At 39.5% G+C, this 21625-nt stretch overlaps 1 protein-coding gene across 1 annotated transcript; it reads right to left on the bottom strand.

Moving 5' to 3' along the window:
- Positions 1-9627: 9627 nt before the first annotated feature.
- Positions 9628-20974, bottom strand: LPCAT4 (lysophosphatidylcholine acyltransferase 4). The gene is made up of 14 exons (XM_053468506.1): positions 20801-20974; positions 15069-15211; positions 14661-14878; positions 14434-14546; positions 13884-13944; positions 13628-13686; positions 12962-12996; positions 12390-12444; positions 12158-12240; positions 11878-12003; positions 11242-11383; positions 10553-10651; positions 10253-10406; positions 9628-9975 (listed from the first exon to the last, which is right to left on the bottom strand). The coding sequence occupies exons 1-14, from the start codon at positions 20912-20914 to the stop codon at positions 9812-9814; spliced, it is 1566 nt and encodes a 521-aa protein (XP_053324481.1). The 5' UTR covers positions 20915-20974; the 3' UTR covers positions 9628-9811.
- Positions 20975-21625: the final 651 nt, after the last annotated feature.

The following is a 21625-nucleotide window of genomic DNA, read 5'->3' as shown; positions in this document are numbered from 1 at the left end:
CTTAACCTTTATTGTATGCGGCGGTTTGATCCTGTCATACCTATTCTGCACAGTGTTCTGGTTCAATGTGTCGCCAGGTGATGAAAAAAGTAGACCAAGTTATCCTTTGGGCCTCACCTCTAACCATGCAGATGAAAAGGTATGCTATTGTGAGCACCTTAAATGCTGAGGGGATATAAAATAGGGACCGTCCAGGGAAAATCAAGACAGGGTGCAGCCTTAACATGCTAGACTGGTAAGTCACATTACTATATTGGGATATATGGTTTTCTTCTCTTACCTGCCACTTGATAATAATGAGGTGAGATGATATATATGGATAATGAGGATGAATAATAATTGAAACCTGCACCAGTACTTCCCTAAATGTGGAAGAATTTAAATGGACGCACCAGATGCTGGTGTGCTTGGGATCATTGTCCTGTTGCATGACCCAGTTTAGGGCCAAGCTTTAGCTGTCAGACAGATGGCCTCACATTTGGCTCCAGAATAATTAGGTATACAGAGGAGTTTGTGGTTGACTCAATGACTGCAAGGTTTCCAGGTCCTGTGGCTGAAAAACAAGCCCAAATCATCCCCCCTCCACCACTGTGCTTGAAAGCTGGGATGAGGTGTTTGTGCTGATATACTGTGTTTGGTTTTTGCCAAATGTGGTGCTGTGCATTATAGCCAAACACCTCCACTTTGGTCCTGTCAAAAGGACATTGATCGAGAAGTCTTGTGGTTTGTTCAGATGTAACTTTACAAACCTAAGCCATGCTACCATGTTCTTTTTAGAGAAAAGATGCTTTCTCCTGGCAACCCTTCCAAACAAACCATACTTGTTCAGTCTTTTTCTATTAGTACCTTCATGAACTTTAACATGCTGAGGCCTCTAGAGACTGAGATGTAACTTTGTTTTTTTGGCAATTTCTCTGAGAATTTGCTGGGACGTCCACTTGTGGGAAGATTGGCAACTGTGTTGAATGTTTTCCGCTTTTGAATAACCTTTCTCAGTCCAGGCTTGTTATGGGCCAATTGGGGAGATCCCACCTAGCTCTGAAATTGGTTAATATCGGTGCTCTTGCAGCTCCCATTGAGTGAACCTATATCATATCATATCTGCTTTACTACCGCATGAGGGGTACCTCACCTTGGCCCCACATATAGCTCCTCCTCCCAATAAAAGTGCGCCTGTTTGGGCGTTTGAAATACTGAAGAGGGAGTATGTGGAACTGAGTTTTGTATATAAAGACATATTTATATTTTTTTACAAATGTAATATCTTCGTGAATAATATTTTTTATGTCAGTGACAGAGAGGCAGACATGTCTAGAGCAATACAGTTATATAAAATGTTTGTATACATAGTTTGAAATACAATTATATAAATTCAATACATTATCTGTTTTGCCATAGGCAGTGAAAAACTGCTTTTTTCAGACCCTGATAATCTTATACTTGGGTGCAAACAGGCGCAACTGCTCCCCTTTTAGCACACAGACACTTCTATACACAACCGTGTTGTCTTCACAGGTGTCAGAAAGGCCTGGAGTGCTGACCTTATGATGCTCCTGGTACATCTGAAGGCATGACCGGTGACCTAAAATTAAAGGACATCTAAGGCTTAACATATTCTATGTTTGCCCATTTTTAGTATAACATTTGTGTTAAGTGCCATATTAGATGCAAGTACTTTATGGATCATCAGTACATATTATTGACACAGAGCCCATGTTGGATGGAGAAACAGCTTGCATAATTTTTCTGTGAAATGCTCGAGGCATCTCCCTCCTCTCCCTCATCCTACTTATTCACAATCTCTTCTCTATCTAAATCCCAACCCCCTTCTATAACAAGAAATGGATCCCATGATAACATGTGCCGAGAGAGCCCGTTAAAAACGACTGCCCTCCTTGTAGTCCTATGTCATACATTTGGTTTCATGCAGGAATATGGCTTCAAAAGTAAGCTCTGCTTTTCCTGAGTTGTGAATGAGAAAGAGGGAAATTACAATGAAACAAAACAGTAAAACCATTCAACAATAGTTTGCCATCCTCTGCCATCCTGTCTTGAAAGTGCCCCTGATACCATTCACAACGACATGGAACAACATGGTGCTTACTGGAATACTGAATCCATCTCAGAGACAAGGAAGTTCATAATAAATAATGTTCTTCCCATATAACAATCATCGATTCACAAGTGAATTCTTTCTAGCTGCCTTTTGATTTTCCTATAGTATTTTTTTTCTTGGGTAAATACAAAACTAACCAGACATCTGAAAGCGTGAGTGTAAACAAGTATAGGCCCTATAATCAACCAGCATGGCTTATTACACCTAATATTTTATTTATATGAGGGTAGAGGGGTGTGATATTCATATATTTCCATAGCTATGCACAAAATATCAAATACGGTATATTTTTTCAATAACTAAACAAGTATGTAACAGTAAACAACATTGTTCATGGGAAAGTTGGTCATGTCCAAAGTCAACAGAACATGGTTTATTAAGTCTAACTAAAACACGTTTTTATGCTCTTGGTTCTCCTTTGGTCAGAGGCAATAAGCATACCAGATCATTGAGCCGTTAAACGAGGTTTTATCGGCGCACATTACTAAAGCTTAACTGTCCCATAACATCAACTAAACCACATAACAGCATTCATTTTATGGAAGTGGACAGCCTAAATTCAATACTGGCATACATCTCGTTGGGCAAATCCCTAACGAGGAAAGGATTCTCACAGGGAATTAACAGATATAGGGTTGTAGAATTTTCAATATTTATAAATAAAATCTAAAAATGCATGTCCTGTGCAAACTAAAAGTGCATAGTTTTACCTGCATATTGGAACACTCGTGGACATGTCCTATACTAATGATGTAATGCACAGAAAATATAAAGGAATCCAGAGTAAAGTTGAAAAAAAGATAAGAAAAAGTACTTCAAGCTCAACCTTTCCAAGATATTCTTAATTATATTGATCCACATTGAAAGCAAACACCCCTTTTTAAACAGATACCAGGAGGAAAACGTTCTTTGTAAGTCATTGGGAAGTCACAATGCAAATATTAATAATCATTAATTATATTAGTATTATTAGTAATAGTGTTTTCTGGTTCATAAAACATCCTTTTTGGTGATCATAATTTTGATTAAAATGGTATTTCTCAAACTGATGTATGTAAATAAAGCACTAAGGCTACCAGTGAAAGGATGGAAAGAGTTATACAAAAAGTCAGATATTTGCTTATTTGCTCCTAATATGTTTTGTAGGAATGGAGGCGCACGGCTTCCCATACAGAAGACAAGGTAAGAGTATTTCTATTGATGCAAGTATTTTAGAAGCACAGTAAAGGCTTCTTTCTGGCATCTTGACCATGCAGCTTACCGTATTTTTGTTCAGTTATATTCGTATCGTGCTCCTTGAAACCACCACACTGTCTTTCTCCTGAAGTTACTTGTGGGTTTTTCTTTGTGCCCCAAACAATTCTTCTGACAGTTGTAGCTGAAATCTTTCTTGGTCTCCCTGACCTTGGCTTGGTTCCCCCAAGAGATCCCTGAATGTTTCCACTTCTTAATAAGTGTTTGAACAGTACTGGCATTTTCAAGGCTTTGGATATCTTTTTATATACTTTTCCATGTTTATAAAGTTCCACTACCTTGTTACTCAGGTCTTTCCTGCTCTCCCTGGCTCAGTATCTAGCCTGCTCAGTGCATCCACGTGAGAGCTAACAAACTCATTGACTATTTATATACAGGCACTAATTGTAATTAAAAAATCCACATTTGTGGGAAATTAACCTTTAATTGACATTTTAACCTCTGTGTGTCACCTTGTGTGTCTGTAACAAAGCCAATCATTCAAGGGTATTTAAACTTTTGATCAGGGCAATTTGGGTGATATCTGTTATTATGATTTAAAAATGAGCCAAATAACTATGTGATAATAAATGGCTTCATATGATCAATAGTCAGTTGCTGCCAGGGTATGTAAACTTTTGATCAGGGCAATTTGGGTGATATCTGTTATTATGATTTAAAAATGAGCCAAATAACTATGTGATAATAAATGGCTTCATATGATCAATAGTCATATTTTCACAATTGATGCCAACATTTCACAGTTTCTGCCAGGGTATGTACACTTTTGAGCACAACTGTACAACTCCCCGACCCATTGTATCTCTTAAGACACTAAGGCCACAACTGCTTTTCAGAAATGTAGCCTTCATATTTTTCTTAAGAATAACCAGTGTTTTCTCAAAACATAAGTACATTTGTATAATTAGGAACCCTTTCTCACTGATCTAGATACACTGAAATAGTTGTGGGAATGCCTCCTTGCCTAGGCAAAGGAATGCCCCAAAAAATAAAAACAAAACAATGAAAGGAAAAATAAAAGTTCTCAAAAGAAAGTATGTAAAGCCAGCACAGCTGTGTTATCAGATGGCCGGCTTCAGAACATGCAGAATGTAGATATCTCCACTGTTAAATGGATATATTAGTGTTGAGAATGCACAACACAAATGCATGGCCAATAGCCATCATTGCACTCTAATAAACTCAACCAAGGACTAGATAAGCATACACAAGCATCATGGTCTCTTTGATTTTCAGTAATGTATCTGTATTGATTTTTCTTCTGATACATATGGAAAAAATGATTTTGTTTTGTGTGCGCCTCTGAAACCCTTTTGGCTGTTTGCCATTTGGAGTTAGGAGGAGTGAGCTATTTGAATTAACAATTCCAGGACAGTAAATCACATTAACAAAAATAATCAAATTGTACAAGGAAAGATAATATTTTTCCTGGCAGATGTGAAATAAAATAAAATGAATTATACATTATCAGGCTTGGGTTTTGATGGTGCCTCCTTGGTCAGTAATGGAACTTCTGAACAAATGTGCCAGAATAAAGCTTAATCAGAGTTCTAAAAATAGAAAGTGTTTTCATCTCATAAGGCAGCAGCATTCACGAGGATGCTGAAATTAAGTTACTTGATAAACTGAAAGGCACTCTGAACAAGCCATAGGAATCTATACACCAGATTACAAGAAGGACTTTTGCAGTAAGCTTCATTTCTTGCAGCTGGCTCTCAAATGGTTGAATATTATCAGCAAAATGAGCACTGATTTCATTTATTGTGAACTGAACACCAAAAACTTACTGAAATATATACACCTCTGGGCTTTGTTTTTTCTTTTTCGAATATCGGACGGATGAATATAAAAGAAAAGCTTGGCAGCTATAAAAAAAAAATAAAAATAATAATTAAGCAAATATGCAGCGTCTGAAAAAGCAAGTAGGGTGCTAGGTTGTATAGTGAGAGGCATTAGTGGCAAAAAGAGAGGTGATTCTGTCACTTTTCAGGTCAGGCGTCACTTAGAGCATTGTGTAAAGTTCTGAAGACTCCATCTCGGGAAGATATTGACATTTTGGACAGTTTAGAGGAGGGTCAGACAAGACCAAAGGATCTCAATACGCAAATCTTGGAAGAGAAAAGATATGGTAAAAAAAAATAAAAATTAAAGGGATTTAACAAGGTATAGGACATAAGTTTATTTCCAAGGAGGAGAAGTGTCAGAACAAGAGATCATAATCAGAGGGTGAGAGGGTGGTAGGTAAGTGGAATGCTCTCCTAGCATATAAATAGCCCGGTATATACCTGCCAGAAAATACACTCTGTGTGCATAATCTAGTGCTGTCAAAAACGGATAAAAAAAAGCCATAATTGGGACACAGAAAGAACACAGCCATTATATAAATACCACATAAAGTGTTTGTTAATCTTAACCTACGTTGGTGGTTGTGTGACTTGAGATCCAAGACAGGACTGCTGAACTTATCTAAACAATTGTTGTGAGGTGACTTTGTGGGAGCGGCAATGGAGGTCCATGCTGCAACAGCACAGACATCTATCAATTTAACAGCCCCCAGGATGGTCAAGGAAGTTCAGAGGATCTCCCCAACAAGCTCCTAATACTCACTGCCTGCAAACGCAGGATGGTTGGGCAGTTTGGAAAAGGCGAGTAAAACAGATCAAAGGGTTTCAAGGATTAGCCCCAGGGAACAAAAAAATACAACAAAAAACAAAACATATCCTGACCCGAAGCACCCAAAGTGTTAAATTAGATATGTTCACAGAAAAATGAAAGACGATTCCTAAGCAATTGCCCATATTGTGACAGTGAGATATATACGTTTATCTCAGCGTTCAGAAGATGGGGTGGAGGGGTTCAACTGAAGATTAATCCGTTATTGTGAAAAAACTAAATATATATAAAGTGTTTCCTTGCCACTGCTGTGCACGAAAGGTGCAGTAATGGTCATTAATTCATAAATAATAAGGCGAAAGCAAGTGTCTCACACGGGGGCTCAGGAGGAAAGGAGCATCCACTCCAACTGTGAAACCGAACGTTCAGAAGCTTTTGATAAAGCACCTGTTGTGCGAAACGCGTCAAGCAGTTTCTCTTTCCTTGAGGCTGGTATGATATTTCCTTTTCTTCACGTATTTTTGAATATATTTTTCTTAGATCAATTTTTAATATGGGATCAAGCATCCAAATAAAAGCTACATTTATATATTATATATTTTTTGATCATTTCGTCTTCATGGAGTGTTTCTATCGCTGTTCGGTTTTACAGTTCACAAACTAAATTAAGACATATACTAAAAAGTTAACGTCCGTCATAACTTCCTTTTCTCGGGATCTACATGAAAATCAAAGACCATGGATGTCTTTTTAAAACAAATTGCAGATCAGATTTTCATTTACTCCTTCCTCCGTAGAAATATAACAGGCAATTATTATGCCCAATAGCAATTTTTTTTTTTACAATCTCCTTTGTTGAACTTCTTGTTCTAGCTCTGAAATCAATTTCTGGAAAAATAAAGTCTCTGATAATTGCAGGATTACCATTGGGGAGCATTATGCGATCACATTAGCAATAGCTCTTCTTAAAACTCAGAATGGCCAACGTGGTTTACATGGCCATTAAAATGTTTTACTTACTTTTATATTTCATGAGAGCTTACTGAGGAAGCTATTTTTAAATTGTCATTGTTGTGTTTCGTCTGATCTCCTCACAGAACAAAAACAAAATGCCAAGATAAAAATAGCTTGTCAAACAGCATTTGGAACAATCACAAGATACCAAATAAAAAAATGTCCCCAGAGCCGCTCCAGTGAAGCAGGTAAGCAAGGTCAGCCCTAGGAATTATACATCTGCATCCCCCACCACCTTCCAGCTTATCTGTACTCGAAGGGGGGAGAAGTCCTATTTTTCCTGGTGGATTGTACGAGGGATGTTCAAAAAGTTTCCACACTATTTTTTTTAAACTATTTATATTAAAACAAATGACATCACTTTTCTATGTAGTCCCCTTCCTTTGCGATGCAATTTTCCCAACATCGTACCAACTTTTTAACGCCATCAGCAAACAATGTTTTTGGTGGCACAGATGGCCACTGATGCACCACTTTTACATCATTATCATGCTTTCTGGCTTGTAATGGTGGACCCACGTTTCATCACCAGTAACTTTCTTCTGCAGAAAATCATCACCTTCTTCATAACAGGCCATGTGTCCGGAACAAACCTCTAAGCGCTTGCGCTTACGCTCCTCTGGCAAACACTTAACTTAAGGCTGACATAAATTTCCACATCCTGCAACCTCCCGGCCCACCTGCTGCCCACAAAAAAAGCGTATGATAGAACGCTGTCCCTCTTTGGTGCAATGTATAAGCTTTGCAGCCATCTTTACCCCAGGCTGCTGGAAGCAAATGCATACATGTACAGGCAAATGCATATGGGGGTTTCTGCAGAATGATGGCTGAAGTGTCCCATTAATGGTGTAAAACGTGTTTAGGAACATATATTATGAAAGTTTTATAAGAATTGAATGTAAATCTTCCAAGCCTTGTGCAGAGCCTGCCACATTGATCTTGTGTAACCATTCCATCAAAGTATAAAGAAAAGCTTGATACAGCTTGGGTATATCTGGGAATTTCAAGCTGCTTAAGCAGTCTAACAGGAAAACCACAACATCAGTGGGAAAGTAGTCACTGGAGACTGGGCCAAAATCCAAACAGAAGAAATTAAAAGTATTTCTGATTTTTTACTTTGAAAATGTTAATATGTTTGGAAGTGAAATACAGGGTTGTTCACATAAGGTCATCTGAAAATGCAGGAAGTTCATGGAAGGTTGTGGTGGCGATGCAATCATGAATCAATGTTAAATAGCAGACTAGCAACTCCAATAAAAAGAGGAAACAGCTGAGGGACAAATGGGGCAATACCTAATACACCCTGGATCAGGATTAATCCATTAACCTCGATTATGGTTGTAGAGTGGGAGTAGAAGCGGCAGAACAACACAACCCAAAAGCCACATGGCACAGCACCGTTATCAAGTGTCCTCTAATCCTATGAAAACTCTGTCAAAGCCTTTTACAGCTTCAGTGGACAGCACTGAGAGCATTGTAGGACGCTGGGCTATATAAATCACAATTAGCCTACACTGTTTCTGACTTTATTTACGCAGATATCTTTAGGCTTGTTTTTGAAGGTTCGGAGTAATAATTATTTGTTAAGATAAGAGCTATTATAAGAGGTACTAGTTTGAGATAGCATACACGTCTTTCAATTATCTCTCTCTGCAATCAGCAGCCTGCGAATTGTTGCCTGTAGCCTACTCACCATTTTCCACCTGATGCCAGCCAAACAACAATTCATTTACAGAACTGCAGACAGTATGTTTGTTTCCATATTGGTGATGAGCAATAAACGTAATGGTGTCCTGCCAGTACGTTGACGATACCATTGAAGAACAGACTAAGGACCAATATCAACAATGCAGAAGGACTCTGAACCTCACAATGCAAACTTTTATCACTGCTTTTTGTCCACAAATTCCCCTGCTGAAGAAAAATTTGACCATCTTTTGGCTTCCACACCTCACACACATATATATAATTTTATTTTTTTAACACAAGTTGCCCCCGAACAGGAGCAGATAAGAAAATGAGGGGGGGGGGTTATATCTGGCCCCACCTTGGGCCAACTCAGCCCTTCATGAACAAGGCACCAAAAATGAATGTTGCCTTAGGTGGACAAAGCAACAAGAAAGTGTGGCTTGGCTGAAAATAAAATAGTAGTTCAGTTGCATGTTAAAAGAACTATGGACCAACACATAGTGTTAAAAGAATCACAGAACAAAGTTTTTTATTATTATTTTTTATGAAAAATAATCATCATTCTGAATTGTAACAAGGGTGCAAATACACAGGGGCCATTCAAGAACAAAATATCCAAGTAAAATACAAAGTTAAAATATTATTGGGGGAAGGGGAGGCTGTTTCCCTGAGAGCTGATATATTCGGGGCATCACTGCCGCCCTCAATCTGCACCTGCTATTAACATGCAGAATATTGCTCCTCTTTAATTACCAAAATCTGCATCCATTTCAGCGCGCTTTCCCCAAAATAATACATTCAATCACCATTCATTCGCTTCTAAAAACATGCAGAATATTGCTGCTTAACCCTGCTTTCAATATAATCTGCGGTAACATTGGCTGCTAGCTAGTGACTCTTCAGAGGAACACCCTTAGCTGTGTATACTTTTCAATCATTCCTGCAAAACAATAGTTTATATCATCAATGTATCCCATAAGCGTTTAAAATAGTCCCTTTCCCATGGACAGGCCAGCATCCTATATTAATTTAAAGACCTGTTCATCGTTACCCCCTGTTTTGGAGTTTTACCCTCCCTCACCTCCCCAGCCCCCCCCCATTAAAATATCCCCGCCCTCCCTGTTATCATTCAAACTTGCACTGATTTTCGGGAGTATATTTCCCAGCACAGCGCCCATTCTGTTGGGCACGTGGTGGCTTTCGACGTCCTCCTGAAGCTGGTGGGCGTAGGTAGAAGAGAAAGAGATGACGATAACAATGGTGACGCATGGCGAATCCTAAAAATCCATCTTAAAAGAAAAAAGACAAATAATGTTACATTAATCATTTCCTGTGTACTCTTCCCTTCTTGACATATCTTTCCGCATATATTTGCTTTGAAAGCAACGGGGAAGAGCACAGGAAAACTGATCTTTCATAGTAAGTTAGTAAAAAAACAAAAAACACACATTGAGCTCCCCATTAGCTCAAGGAGTTTTCTGACTCGGTACAGCCAACGATATATCAGTGCATCCCATTTCCCTTTATATGTCCAGAATCTTATAACAAAGGTAATTGTGTCCTCACCTCGGGTCAGGCCTCGTGGCTCAGAATGGGTCAACAATTCAGCATAGACTTTTGTGCTATCCGCGGGAGGAGTACCAAGAAGCGAGCGCAAAATAGAAGAGAATCCATCGCCGTAGAGGATGAAGCATCCGTCAGCATCTCGGACAGAGAAGAGCTGGAGGTGCAAGAAAATAGGTGACCAAGTGGAAAGACAAAAAGGCAAATTCTAGATTTTCTATTTAACAGACCACTTCTCTGAACGTGCTTTATAGTAATAATAGGAATAGTAATAAAAATAGTGAAAACAGACATAATGCTTACATCAAATGCAAGTTTTGCCAGCTCCTCTGCAGATCGTGTAGCATCCTGGGCCGCTAGCACCAAGGAGACCTCCCGGAAATCAATCATCCCTGCTGCATCCTGAGTTTAGAAATAATACATAGATTATAGACTATGTCATAGTGTAATACTTGTTTTTGTCTCTACATTCATGGCGGTGTTTTTATTGAGCGTGGTCAGCTTTACAATAGTGTAAAGATGTACCACAAATTCAGGCTGCAGAAGATGCCAGAAACAACAAATGCAAAAAATAGCTTTGAAGAGGCAATGTCCTATAAATAGGGGAACTTGGCTGCGTACTCATAAGAGCGTCCAGAAAAGCATTTCTTTGAAAAATTAAAACTAAAAAGGACAATTTGTCTTTCCCATGTTTCTAACATTTGGCCCTTGTATTTTTAAGGAGTTGCCTACCATAAGGAGATCTATAAAAATTATGCCCCAAAAGGGAGACATTTATAAAAGTTTTTCGGGAAGTAAATTTATGCGAGCTTTCAATATTACGTGATAATGTTTACTTTTGCGTAAACATACTACTTCAACACAACTCAAAACTTTATTGCTTAGGAAAAATTTAAAGGTAGCAGGTACAGCTTCATTTAAACACATTGTCAAATCTAAACTCAGTCATACGGACACATGGTGCAAGCCATGGCAGCGTCAGTCTCTCACACCTTGTTAAAGTAGCTGAATACACGAGAGATTACATCGCTCTGCCTTATGTCTAGCTTCTCTGCCAGCTCATCCAAACCAACCCTGGAGCACACCCCTTCCAGACAAAGATCAATCAGCCCCTGCACACTGTCAAAGGAGAACCTGTGGAGGGAAACAGATAACACATACCATGACTAGATGCACTGGCCCCATCGATAGCCATAACCCACCAAGGTACTTCTCAACTTCCACATTACGCGATTACATGCTGGTTGTTTTCTTAAGTCATTTGACCAGGTAACCCTAAGTGTTCTCCAGCAGGACTATCAAAGCTCAATTTAAACACATTATAAGCCCCAAATTTATATACTTCAGGTTAAATATTATCGTTTGTATCAATGTGGTAAATTCAGAGGTGGCAGGAAATTGCACTTTTAGATGCCATATTGTCTTTCTGCATTGAGGTATAAAGAGTGAGTATGATTAACTTGTACTTGCCACATTAAGATTGCCAACGATATTAGGACAATCTTGCAGATGCTTCTTTCAAACCCAAATATTTTTTCTTGTTCTGTTTTCAAGAACAATCCTTGAGTAGTCCTTGATAAGCAATATTGTGTACTGATCACATGAGGGTGAAACCATGGCTCACTCACCCAGCCTTTTTCAGTATTTTGCCTATTTCCCATATCTTAGGGTCCACTGCCACCTTCAGGTGTCCAATAGGCGTTACCGGTGTATCACCCATTAGTTCAAATTCTGTTGCTGGCTTGCCAAGCGCTCTAAGGGAAGCAAAAAAAATAAAATGAATAGACCTAAGAAAAACATTTTCTTCTTTGCCGTTTATATACACATGTTCATTAGGGTTAACCTAATTCACTAACTTTGTTACAGAAGTTTAGTCTCCAATTCTAACCATACCATAGTATGACTTACTCGGCCATTATTCTTTGCACATTTCTGGCGTACAACACAGGGTCTGACCTCTCTTCAGGTGATGGGTGATAAACAGGCAGGAACTGCAATGAAAGAAACACACAATTTTATCCAAAACGCGATATATTCCAGACAGGAGGAGTTGACTGAGCTATCAGAACAAATGCGAGCGCTGTAAACTAACAGGAATGGGTTAACAACTGAAATAAGTAAGGCAGTGGTGCATTCTCACCTCTATCTCCAGGTTGATGTATAACTGAGACATTGTGAGCCAGAGAACCTTAAAGCTGGAAAATAAGAGCAAGGCGCCATTAAGGTTGTGTGATATTTAAAATCCAGGCAGTAGGACAACACATCTGAGGCTGGCATACTTTAAATGAAAAAAGGAAAAGAAAAAGATCAGGAAGGACAGTAATGGAAAAGAGTTGGGCATCAACAGGTAGTGAATATTTTGGAAAATGTCCCACGACAGCAATTTAATATTCAAGTTAGCTGTAGTGTGGATGATGGACAAGGTGTCCAGAGTTGTAGGGGCCAGAAAGTTTGCCCCATTAGACCATTCTCGAAGGGTTCTGGCCTAATCTCACAATTTGATTATAGGTCAACAGCTGTCCTGAATATTAGAATTAGCATCCGATGTTTGAAATGGTTACATAAATAATAATAATTTAAAAAAAAGAAACGAGTTGTTGAAAACGAGCCCACATCTACATTTCTTAAGAAGAACAAAAAACAGAAATACACAAGGAAAAAAAAAGAGAAAGACCAAGATGTCTTAGACTGAAATCTGTGTGGTGTACTTACACCCCATTCCCTTTCCAGGTCCAGATTGTTGCTGGCTGCATAAATAAAAGAAAGGAACAATATAAAATTTGAAATGCAAAGTACAGACAGAGAAGTGCCTGGCAATAATGAGACATCTATGCAATTTTATGTAAAGGTACATTCTGACATTTAAAAGAAGTAAATAAACATGAATTCAATAAGACATACATGGCAACCTTTCCGAAAGGATTTCCAATATGAATATGACTTTTTGACTGATTTTTTTATGACTAGTGCCAGATTCATGAATTTTTTGTTATGATAACTATCCCACGACATTTAAATACATTACCTCATTTTAAAGGAGAGTAACACAATATACCAAGTATACTTCATCTGCCTTGAGTTACTTTAGAGCTACTAGGTAGATTTATAAAAAGGAATATGATATAAATTCTGTATTAAAAAAAATCATTTTTCCCCAAAATCATCCTTGCTTTGATGCAAAATATATCATACATTAAAAGTCTATTTTTAAATTATTAAAATAACTATTATAGGGCGACTGACCCACAACAGAAATTAAGAATAATACATACACAGGATTAACACAGAATGCATGACACAAAAATAAAGAGCTGGCTTCAGAATAGGCCCAGGAGTGCTCATAACATCATAAAAGTCTTTCAGCATCACAGGACTCACCAGTTTGTTAGGATATCTCATTAGTACTGGTTGAACTGGCACCCCTGCCACAAAAGCACCTGCAACACACAAAACTATCAATAAGACATACTGGGAAAACCAGGAGCACAAACTCAAAGGGAGACTGTATGTCGAACCCCGGTGTCATTCATTCAATCAATCATGTTAAGGCTACCATAAATCTAACATGCGGACCATCATATAAACCCCAATGGAATATGTTGAGTGTTATAAACACAAAATGGCTGCTTCTTGCCTGGTTTAAATTTCAGCAAGACCTTCCCATTGCCATTAGTTCCCTCTGGGAAAAACAGCACCTACAGAAACAAAAAAGTCAAATTAAATGACGAGAGAACAAAAAAAAAATGAGGGAACAAAAGGGTCAAATTTAAAGCTCCGGGGAAAGCAGATTGTTAAAATAAGTAGAGAGCATATAATATGAATTCATTCTATTACTTCTTTAAAAGGCCTGTAAGCAGCACGAACTGATATAACGTTTACTTGATTTTCTGCATTATGTAAACCTCCACACAACAAAGCTCTAGATGTTTGTGTAGGGTTGACTCACTAAAAAGGACTTCTGAATTGACTGATGATGATAGATATATGGCAGGGAAGGATAGCGATGCTGTACGGGTTATAAGAAAGAACAGATACACCAGAAGCGAAAGATAGCTAGGTATCCTATAGTATTAGAGAAGAATAAATGTGGAGTACATACTTTTAAACACTGTGCTATGCAACAACACATTCTAATAATGCAAAGCAAATAAAAATAATATTCTTGTTCTTTACAACTGACTCACCTGAGGCCACTCCCCATTTGAAGTTGCTCTTCGCGTCACCTCCTCCACCACTTTTTTCCGCGATGCAGGGTCATGTCGGGACACCAAAATGGACTGATTGAATCGCAGGAGAGCTGAGGAATACAGAACATTAAAAAGGTAAAAGGAAAAGAAAGAACCTTGATAGACATACTTCGTAGTCTATGTTCCGCTAAAAAGCACGAACCCTTCTCAGGTGTCAAACTCACCTCCGATCACCGGTATGTTGAGGTTCTCCACTCTGGACACAACGGATGGGAGGTCACAGACCACAGTAACAATGGGATCAAAGAAGGTGGAGTGAGGGGCCACAACCAGAAGTGGAGCCTCAGAGCTGGAGGCGCGACGGCCACGGATGGTGATCCAGTGGAAGCCACACATGAAGAACATTGTGCGACTCAGAAGGTAAATCAGGTGATGAAAGATGCTGTATGTACAGTCGGAGGAGACACATGAAATAGGAAGTGGAAAGGAAGAGATGGGGAGAAATGAACGTGTTGCACCATAATGATGACAAGAAACTCTATACACCTCCTCCATTTTGTATTTAAATGCAGAAATTCCACCCCTTGTTGGTTTTGAAACCTCTCCCCTTGAGTGACTGGCAGGGGACTTACGTTCGGCGGTATCTGATTGACCGGCTGAGCTCTTTCTCTGTGAGCCCAGCTACTCGTAAAGAAGCAATGGGCCACATCAGGAAGAGGAAGATGGCTGCCATCAGGAAACGCAAGGGGAAGAGAATCACACCCAGGATATAAAACTGCAAGATAAACACAGGGAATACAGCTCAGGCAAGAGCCCCCATCATACTTTATCATTTATTTAACATACATGCAAATTCTTGCCTACTCATGACCCTCTATTATATGAGAAGCTAGTTCATGACCTGGAAGACTCTTGGGGATTAGCACACAACACTGACTGTCTCATGCATGATGCAGCATGTGATATAACCTAGTTAAAAACATGCATACTACATTATTTGCTTAAATATGCATTAATCAGGAGGGCTACAGGCTGTTCCCTTAAGTATATTGCCAGAAGTGTTAACCGATATAAAACACAGCAGAGTTTTAAATAAGGTTTACTGTATTACCTTTACATGGATAATGTTCAATTTTTAAGTTATTCAACCTTATATTTTCCAGTAGTGAAGCACATCTGCTTCCACCAAGGGCAAGGCCATATATATATATATATTTTATACACACATCTTAATGTCCCATGAATCAGTGAAGAGCATCAACTGAGCAGACTGTGCTTGGGTTTTCTAGCAATTAACAGTCTAGTATCATCTATAAATACCATATTACAAATATGTTTGACAAGTTACCATTTGAAATCATGAGATTTCAGTGCAAACAACAACAAAAAAAATGTTTTATGCAGATAAAACAAATAGGATTGGGGTCTGGAATGTGATTTCCTCCCCTCCTAAGATCTGTATTCTGACACAGAAAGTCTCCAACTAGCATTTAAACAAAAACAGCACCAACCACGTAAGAAAGGGGGCTAAAGAAAAAGGCCATGAAGGCGACATCTGGCCTCCACTTAATTCTACAAAACATTTCTGATAACATGAAATCAACATGTTTAAACTCGCACAGTTCACTCAGTGAACATTGCGGGTCAAAGGTTTAAGAGCAATGCTCTGTAAATTGGAAGCTAACTTGGTGACGCGGAGGGTTAACTACATGGTGGACAACACAGCCTTTTTCACAGGAAACCTTACTCTGAGATCTTAACATCCTGTTAAAGGGATTTCTAGCCTAAAAGTATAACATAAATGTGTATAGACCGGATTGAAATAGCAGCTATGGCGGTAATACTGGCCATCAATAGCTACACATAGACACGTGCATAAAGTATTTTAAAAAATAGACGGAATATATCTTCTGATGGTATTGTAAAAAATATATCCGTATGGAGGGCAAACAAGCACCCAACTCTGTCAAATATAATGTCATTCACACTAGTGTCCAAGAATTCGGTCTTCAACAGAAGAGATCATATTTGCCAGCGAGAGTTCCAAAGCATATAAACCACATCTGTGGTTGATGTGACCCCAAGACAGGGCCGGCCTTAGGGGTGTGCGACCTGTGCGGGCGCACAGGGCGCCATGGCAACAAGGGCGCCTGCCCGGGACTTAAATTAAAGCATCGGAGAAGGGTCAGAAGGAGTAGATAGTGACAAGGGGCAGAGGGGGTAGATAGTGACAAGGGGCAGAGGTGGGAGATATTTTTCCTTTTTTTTTGGGATGGGGGCGCCAGAGGAGTAGTCCACACAGGGCGCCAGAACACTTAAGGCCGGCTCTGCCCCAAGACAAAGAACATTTCCTAAGTTGAAATAGTTGATGTGTTTTAGGTGTTTGAGGGGTCTCCCAAGCCTCTCTCCGCAACTTTTCCAATGACAAGCAGTAACCATCAATGACCTTCACGTGATCCCTGCATGTACAATCTTTTATGAAGTAGTATCACACGGTGTTGACTTGCACAATGCTCTTATGGCCCACAGAAAGTTATTTCCTTATGAACATTAAAATCATAAAGAAAGATGCCCTTGTGTAGCATAGTTGTGCATTTTCCTTATTGGTACCTCAGTTGATCAAAGTAACCCTGGTATTAGTTTTTGTTGGTTTTTTTTTTTTTTTTTTTTTTTTTTTTTTACACGCTTTTTCATTTTATTTCTTGTTTTTGAATACTTTAATTTTTTGTGACATGTTTCTCCTTTCAGGTATATATAGTAAGCTTATTATGTGGAGCTTGCACTCATACAGCAAGCTGCTTGTCTTGTTATTTTCTGACTACCCATGCAAATATTACTATTATATAAAATTACAGAAAACAAATACAACAGCCAGCAGGGGAACGGACATTCAAATTATTTCTACCGGTAAGTTTAATAAAGGCTGGCTGTTTTTGTAAAAGTGTTTTGTCACGAAAGTCCCCCTTAATTGTGTCAAAGTATTTATTACCTCCATGTTCGTTACTTCAAAAAATTACAAGGAACGTGTATACAAAACATAACACTTGTAAGAAATAATCAATACACTCCAGACACTCTTTCATACTCTGATATTCTATTATCTATTCAGAAGTGCGAACAGTTAAGCAAATAGCTGTTATCAGCGATAAGTGATAAGAGAGCAACAAATGTATGCACCAAGGAAAGAAAAATCGGACTATCTCCATTGGAAATCATACATGTAGAAAGAGATCAATTGCCCTACTTATGGTGTTCCTATGGCCGATTTGCTTTCCATCTGTTTTTGTGGAAAGTGACACACTACAGGCTTAAAAGGGACAGTTTAATGTTCCCGACACACCACAAAAATAGAATGCATATTAAGTACCCTGTGAGTACTTCCAAACTTAATAAGAACACTTAACCTGAGGTAAGAGCTGCCCTCGCGCTCCATGGTCTGAGATTCACCGATTGGCTGAACGGATCCCTGCACACAATTGCATGGAGATGTGTTCAGCCAAACACATATCTCGCATGGCAGCTAGCTGGGGGTAGGGAAAGGGCCCGACGCATTTGCAACACTGTGACAATGTAAAAGGGGACACTGAGCTAGCATACATTAAAAAGCATACAATAGCTGGAGTATGCCTTTAAAATAAGAGATATTCAGGTCCGCTTATCAGAGAAGAGGAGCAAACTACCTCCTGCTGGAGTAGTTTATAATTCAAAGAGTAGGAAGCAACCTACCTTTTCCCCAAGTTACCTAAAAGGAAGTTATACGGTCAAGCGCTGGCATGACCACCAGTCCTGACACAGGACGACAAAGCAGACATGTAAGGTATTGTGTGAGTCTCTGCCACGTATATGGCTTTCTCAAACTTTGAAATAAAATAGTTGTATCTGTTGAAGTGTTTTGTTGCTATTTTAATCAGGTTGCTACAAGATGACTTTAAGGCAAATAAGATTACCAATTAAAAATGTAAAGAAACAAAACGATAGATTGTGTGTTTGAGCAGGGCCCCTGTTGTTTTGTAAGTCAAATTGTTAAGTTATATACTACTTGTTATGTCCTGTTTACCCAGTGTACAGCACCGCGGGATATGATGGCGCCATATAAAACAAATAATAAACAATATTTTAGTCCATATTTTTTGACTGATGCTCTGTTCCTTCATATCGACTCGGATCTATCGTACAAGTGTTTGCAACATGTCAGCACTTTATAAATAATATTGTTACACAATGACACAGAGCATAGATAGTCTATATTCACCTTTCAACGTATATAAACACACACACGTCTGTCATACCATATAACACACAAGGTATAGTCTCACTAAATACGGCATATTATTTGTATGACTGTGTGAACAGCTCAAGTTCCCGTGGTTACTAATTAGCAGTTAGGCTAGGTTTCCACTTGGGTTTTTTTTGCTAAAAACGCCTATAAAAACGCCAATAGCGCCACCTGGCGTTTTTTTGTGAAAAACGCATGCAGCCAGATGTTAGCTGTAATTCAATGGGAAATCGCAAAATGCCATTTCCACTTGGCGTTTTTCTGTTTGGCGTTTTTTCAGTCCTCTTTGGCGTTTTTCTGCTTTTTTGGGCTCTGTGGCAGTTTTTCAAAACTGCAGCATGTTGACACTCTGGCGTTTTTTGCAAGAAATCTTGGCTTTTTTTCTCCAATAGAAGTCTATGGGAGAGAAAAAACGCCATGAAAAAGCCATGTGGGTTTATTGCCTTGGCGTTTTTTATGGCGTTTTTTCCACAGTTACAATGCAGAGGATGGACCCAGTATCTGTGTGTCCTACGAGAAATAGGCTGAAAACAAACAGTTTCACACAAAACAAAGTCCTGGACTGGTTCATATTGAATTTTACACCATTTGGAACAAACATGCCATTACAAACAAACATACGCGACCGGATCCTGCGTGCCAAAAGCAACAGCAAACAATTTGCATCATCATTTGGGGCCAATCTTCCCAGAGGAGCAGACATTCGAAATAAAGCATGCCTTACAAACCACAGAAAAGAGACAAAAGGGTCTACCAAGTAAATGACAGCAGGAGAGGGCAGATACTTGCCATTTATCCTAATCCCTTTTAGCTGGGTGAAACTTCTAACTTGTAAAGGCTGGAAAAACTGCCTAAGGTCAAAAAAAGCAATTTCCACAGAAAGGCTAAAACGCCAGAAAAAACTGCAGAAAAAACGGCAAAACGCAGGTAAATGCAGCGGCAGTTTTCTTGGCAGTTTTCCTGGCGTTTTTCATCAAGAAAAAAACGCCGGACAAAAACCCAAGTGGAAACCTAGCCTTAGGGTGGTGAGGCCTCAGATACAGGCCCCTGTCTGACAGAGGCTTACAAACACTGCTGTGTTACCAAAGATACGGCAGGACAGGCCTGTGATTACCAAGTAACCATCTTTAACACAGAATGTTTATTCTTCCCCAGTCAATGAGTCGCTTTTTCTAGAGGACTAGCAAAGATGGGGACACATTTTGACTGTTTTGTTGCCCGTTAGATGTACTCTATATATCATTAAGCTCCTTCAGGTACCAATTACGTTGCCAGAGCCCATGTTAATAAAGCTGAGCATACAGATACTGCAGTGTCAAAAAACATTTGGCTAGTAGCCCAGGTGGCAATCTTACACAGCCATCATGTGACAGCAGCAGCAGCAGCAGCAATAATCCTCAGCTAACACTGTACATTCAGAAAACTGTGGCCAAAGCTATAGAGGAGGCGTGTATGAGTATTACACCGAGAGGCACAGTGACACTGAACACCCCCAATACACAGCACAAGCCCCATGTACAAGCAGCGAAGCACCGTACACGACGGCCTTAATAAGTCAGTTGCTTCTGCCTTCCATTCATGGGCATGTAACCATGTCTCCGCTTAACACTTTCAATGCCCGGATGGGCCTTAACAGCGCTGTTTCCCGGGTACTTAAACGGGTTATTGCAGAGGCGAGCCACACCGGGTCCCAAGAAATCATCAATTATTCAGGAAAGCTTGTTCTGCGGAAGTCATACACGTCCCATAATGTCTCTGTGTGTTTCTCCTTGCGCACCTATATACATACATACATACATACATGTATGTATGTATGTATATGTAAACTAACACAGGTATCCGATCATGCCACATCACGAGACCCCAGCTCAGCACTGCAAACCCCTAACCCACTTTGTACACTGCAAGCAAAATGCTCAGCAACGCTATTTTTCCTGCGCAGACAGTATTTGCGCCCCCGCCGCACAGTACAGTAAGCGCAATGCTCTGCAGAAGGGTCTTCGGGGACGTATTTTAATCCCGCTTGCCCACTGGAATCACAATATTGCCTCAGTTAGCCATCTAAGGCTGTCCCGCAGCCAAACTCACCCTGGTTTTCTGCCAGAAGCCTTCGGGGTCGAATTCATGAAGAAAAGGGTTAAAGGGGGTAACTTCCTGGCCGTCTTCCCCGTTGGGGTCTTTTTCCCCCTCCGTATCCCCCATCCTGATAGTTGTTGAGGAGACACTAGTTTACACTGCCATAGACAGGGCCCATCAGGCACAGAATCAGCCCATAGGATGTGGGAGGAGCTAGATTTCCTATTTGAACTTAACCCGTTTGTCTACTTGCGAGAATGCAGAACAAGAGAAACACGTTTACGTGACTCTGAAACCTCCCTCCTTATTCATACAGCAAGCAATGTTTGTCTGGATGATCGCCTTTGGTAACCACGAACAATTGTTGTTGTAAACAAACAAAAAAAAAAAGCAACAACAAACAGCAGCAATGTGGACTTCACCCTAGATTACATAAACACTATGGGCTAGTCCTGATGGCTTCTCCATTCATACTAATTCTGTATCCTATAGAAAGGTCTGGGTACAAGTGTTCTGGAAATACCGCCTGTCCCAATAACAACCACCTCACTACATGAGAATGTCATTTTCCTAAAGGCTTTAAAAACTGTTTACGGTAATGCTATATATAGCTATGGTATAAGGTCATAGAAACATTGAATTTGACAGCAAAATAAGTCTTCCCATTTTTCCCAAAGTAAAGTCTCAGTCCCGAGCCCAACATTCCTGATAGCTTTATGTCTACCCCATGCGTGTTTAAATTCCCTCACTGTATTAGCCCCCACCACCTATGATGGGAGGCTGTTCCATTTATCCACCAACCTCTCTGTAAGTAAAACTTCTGCTGACCCTTTAGTA

The sequence above is a fragment of the Spea bombifrons genome, chromosome 1 (assembly GCF_027358695.1).
Source record: "Spea bombifrons isolate aSpeBom1 chromosome 1, aSpeBom1.2.pri, whole genome shotgun sequence".
Classification (NCBI taxonomy): Eukaryota; Metazoa; Chordata; class Amphibia; order Anura; family Pelobatidae; genus Spea; species Spea bombifrons.
This window is presented reverse-complemented; position numbering and strand designations above follow the sequence as displayed.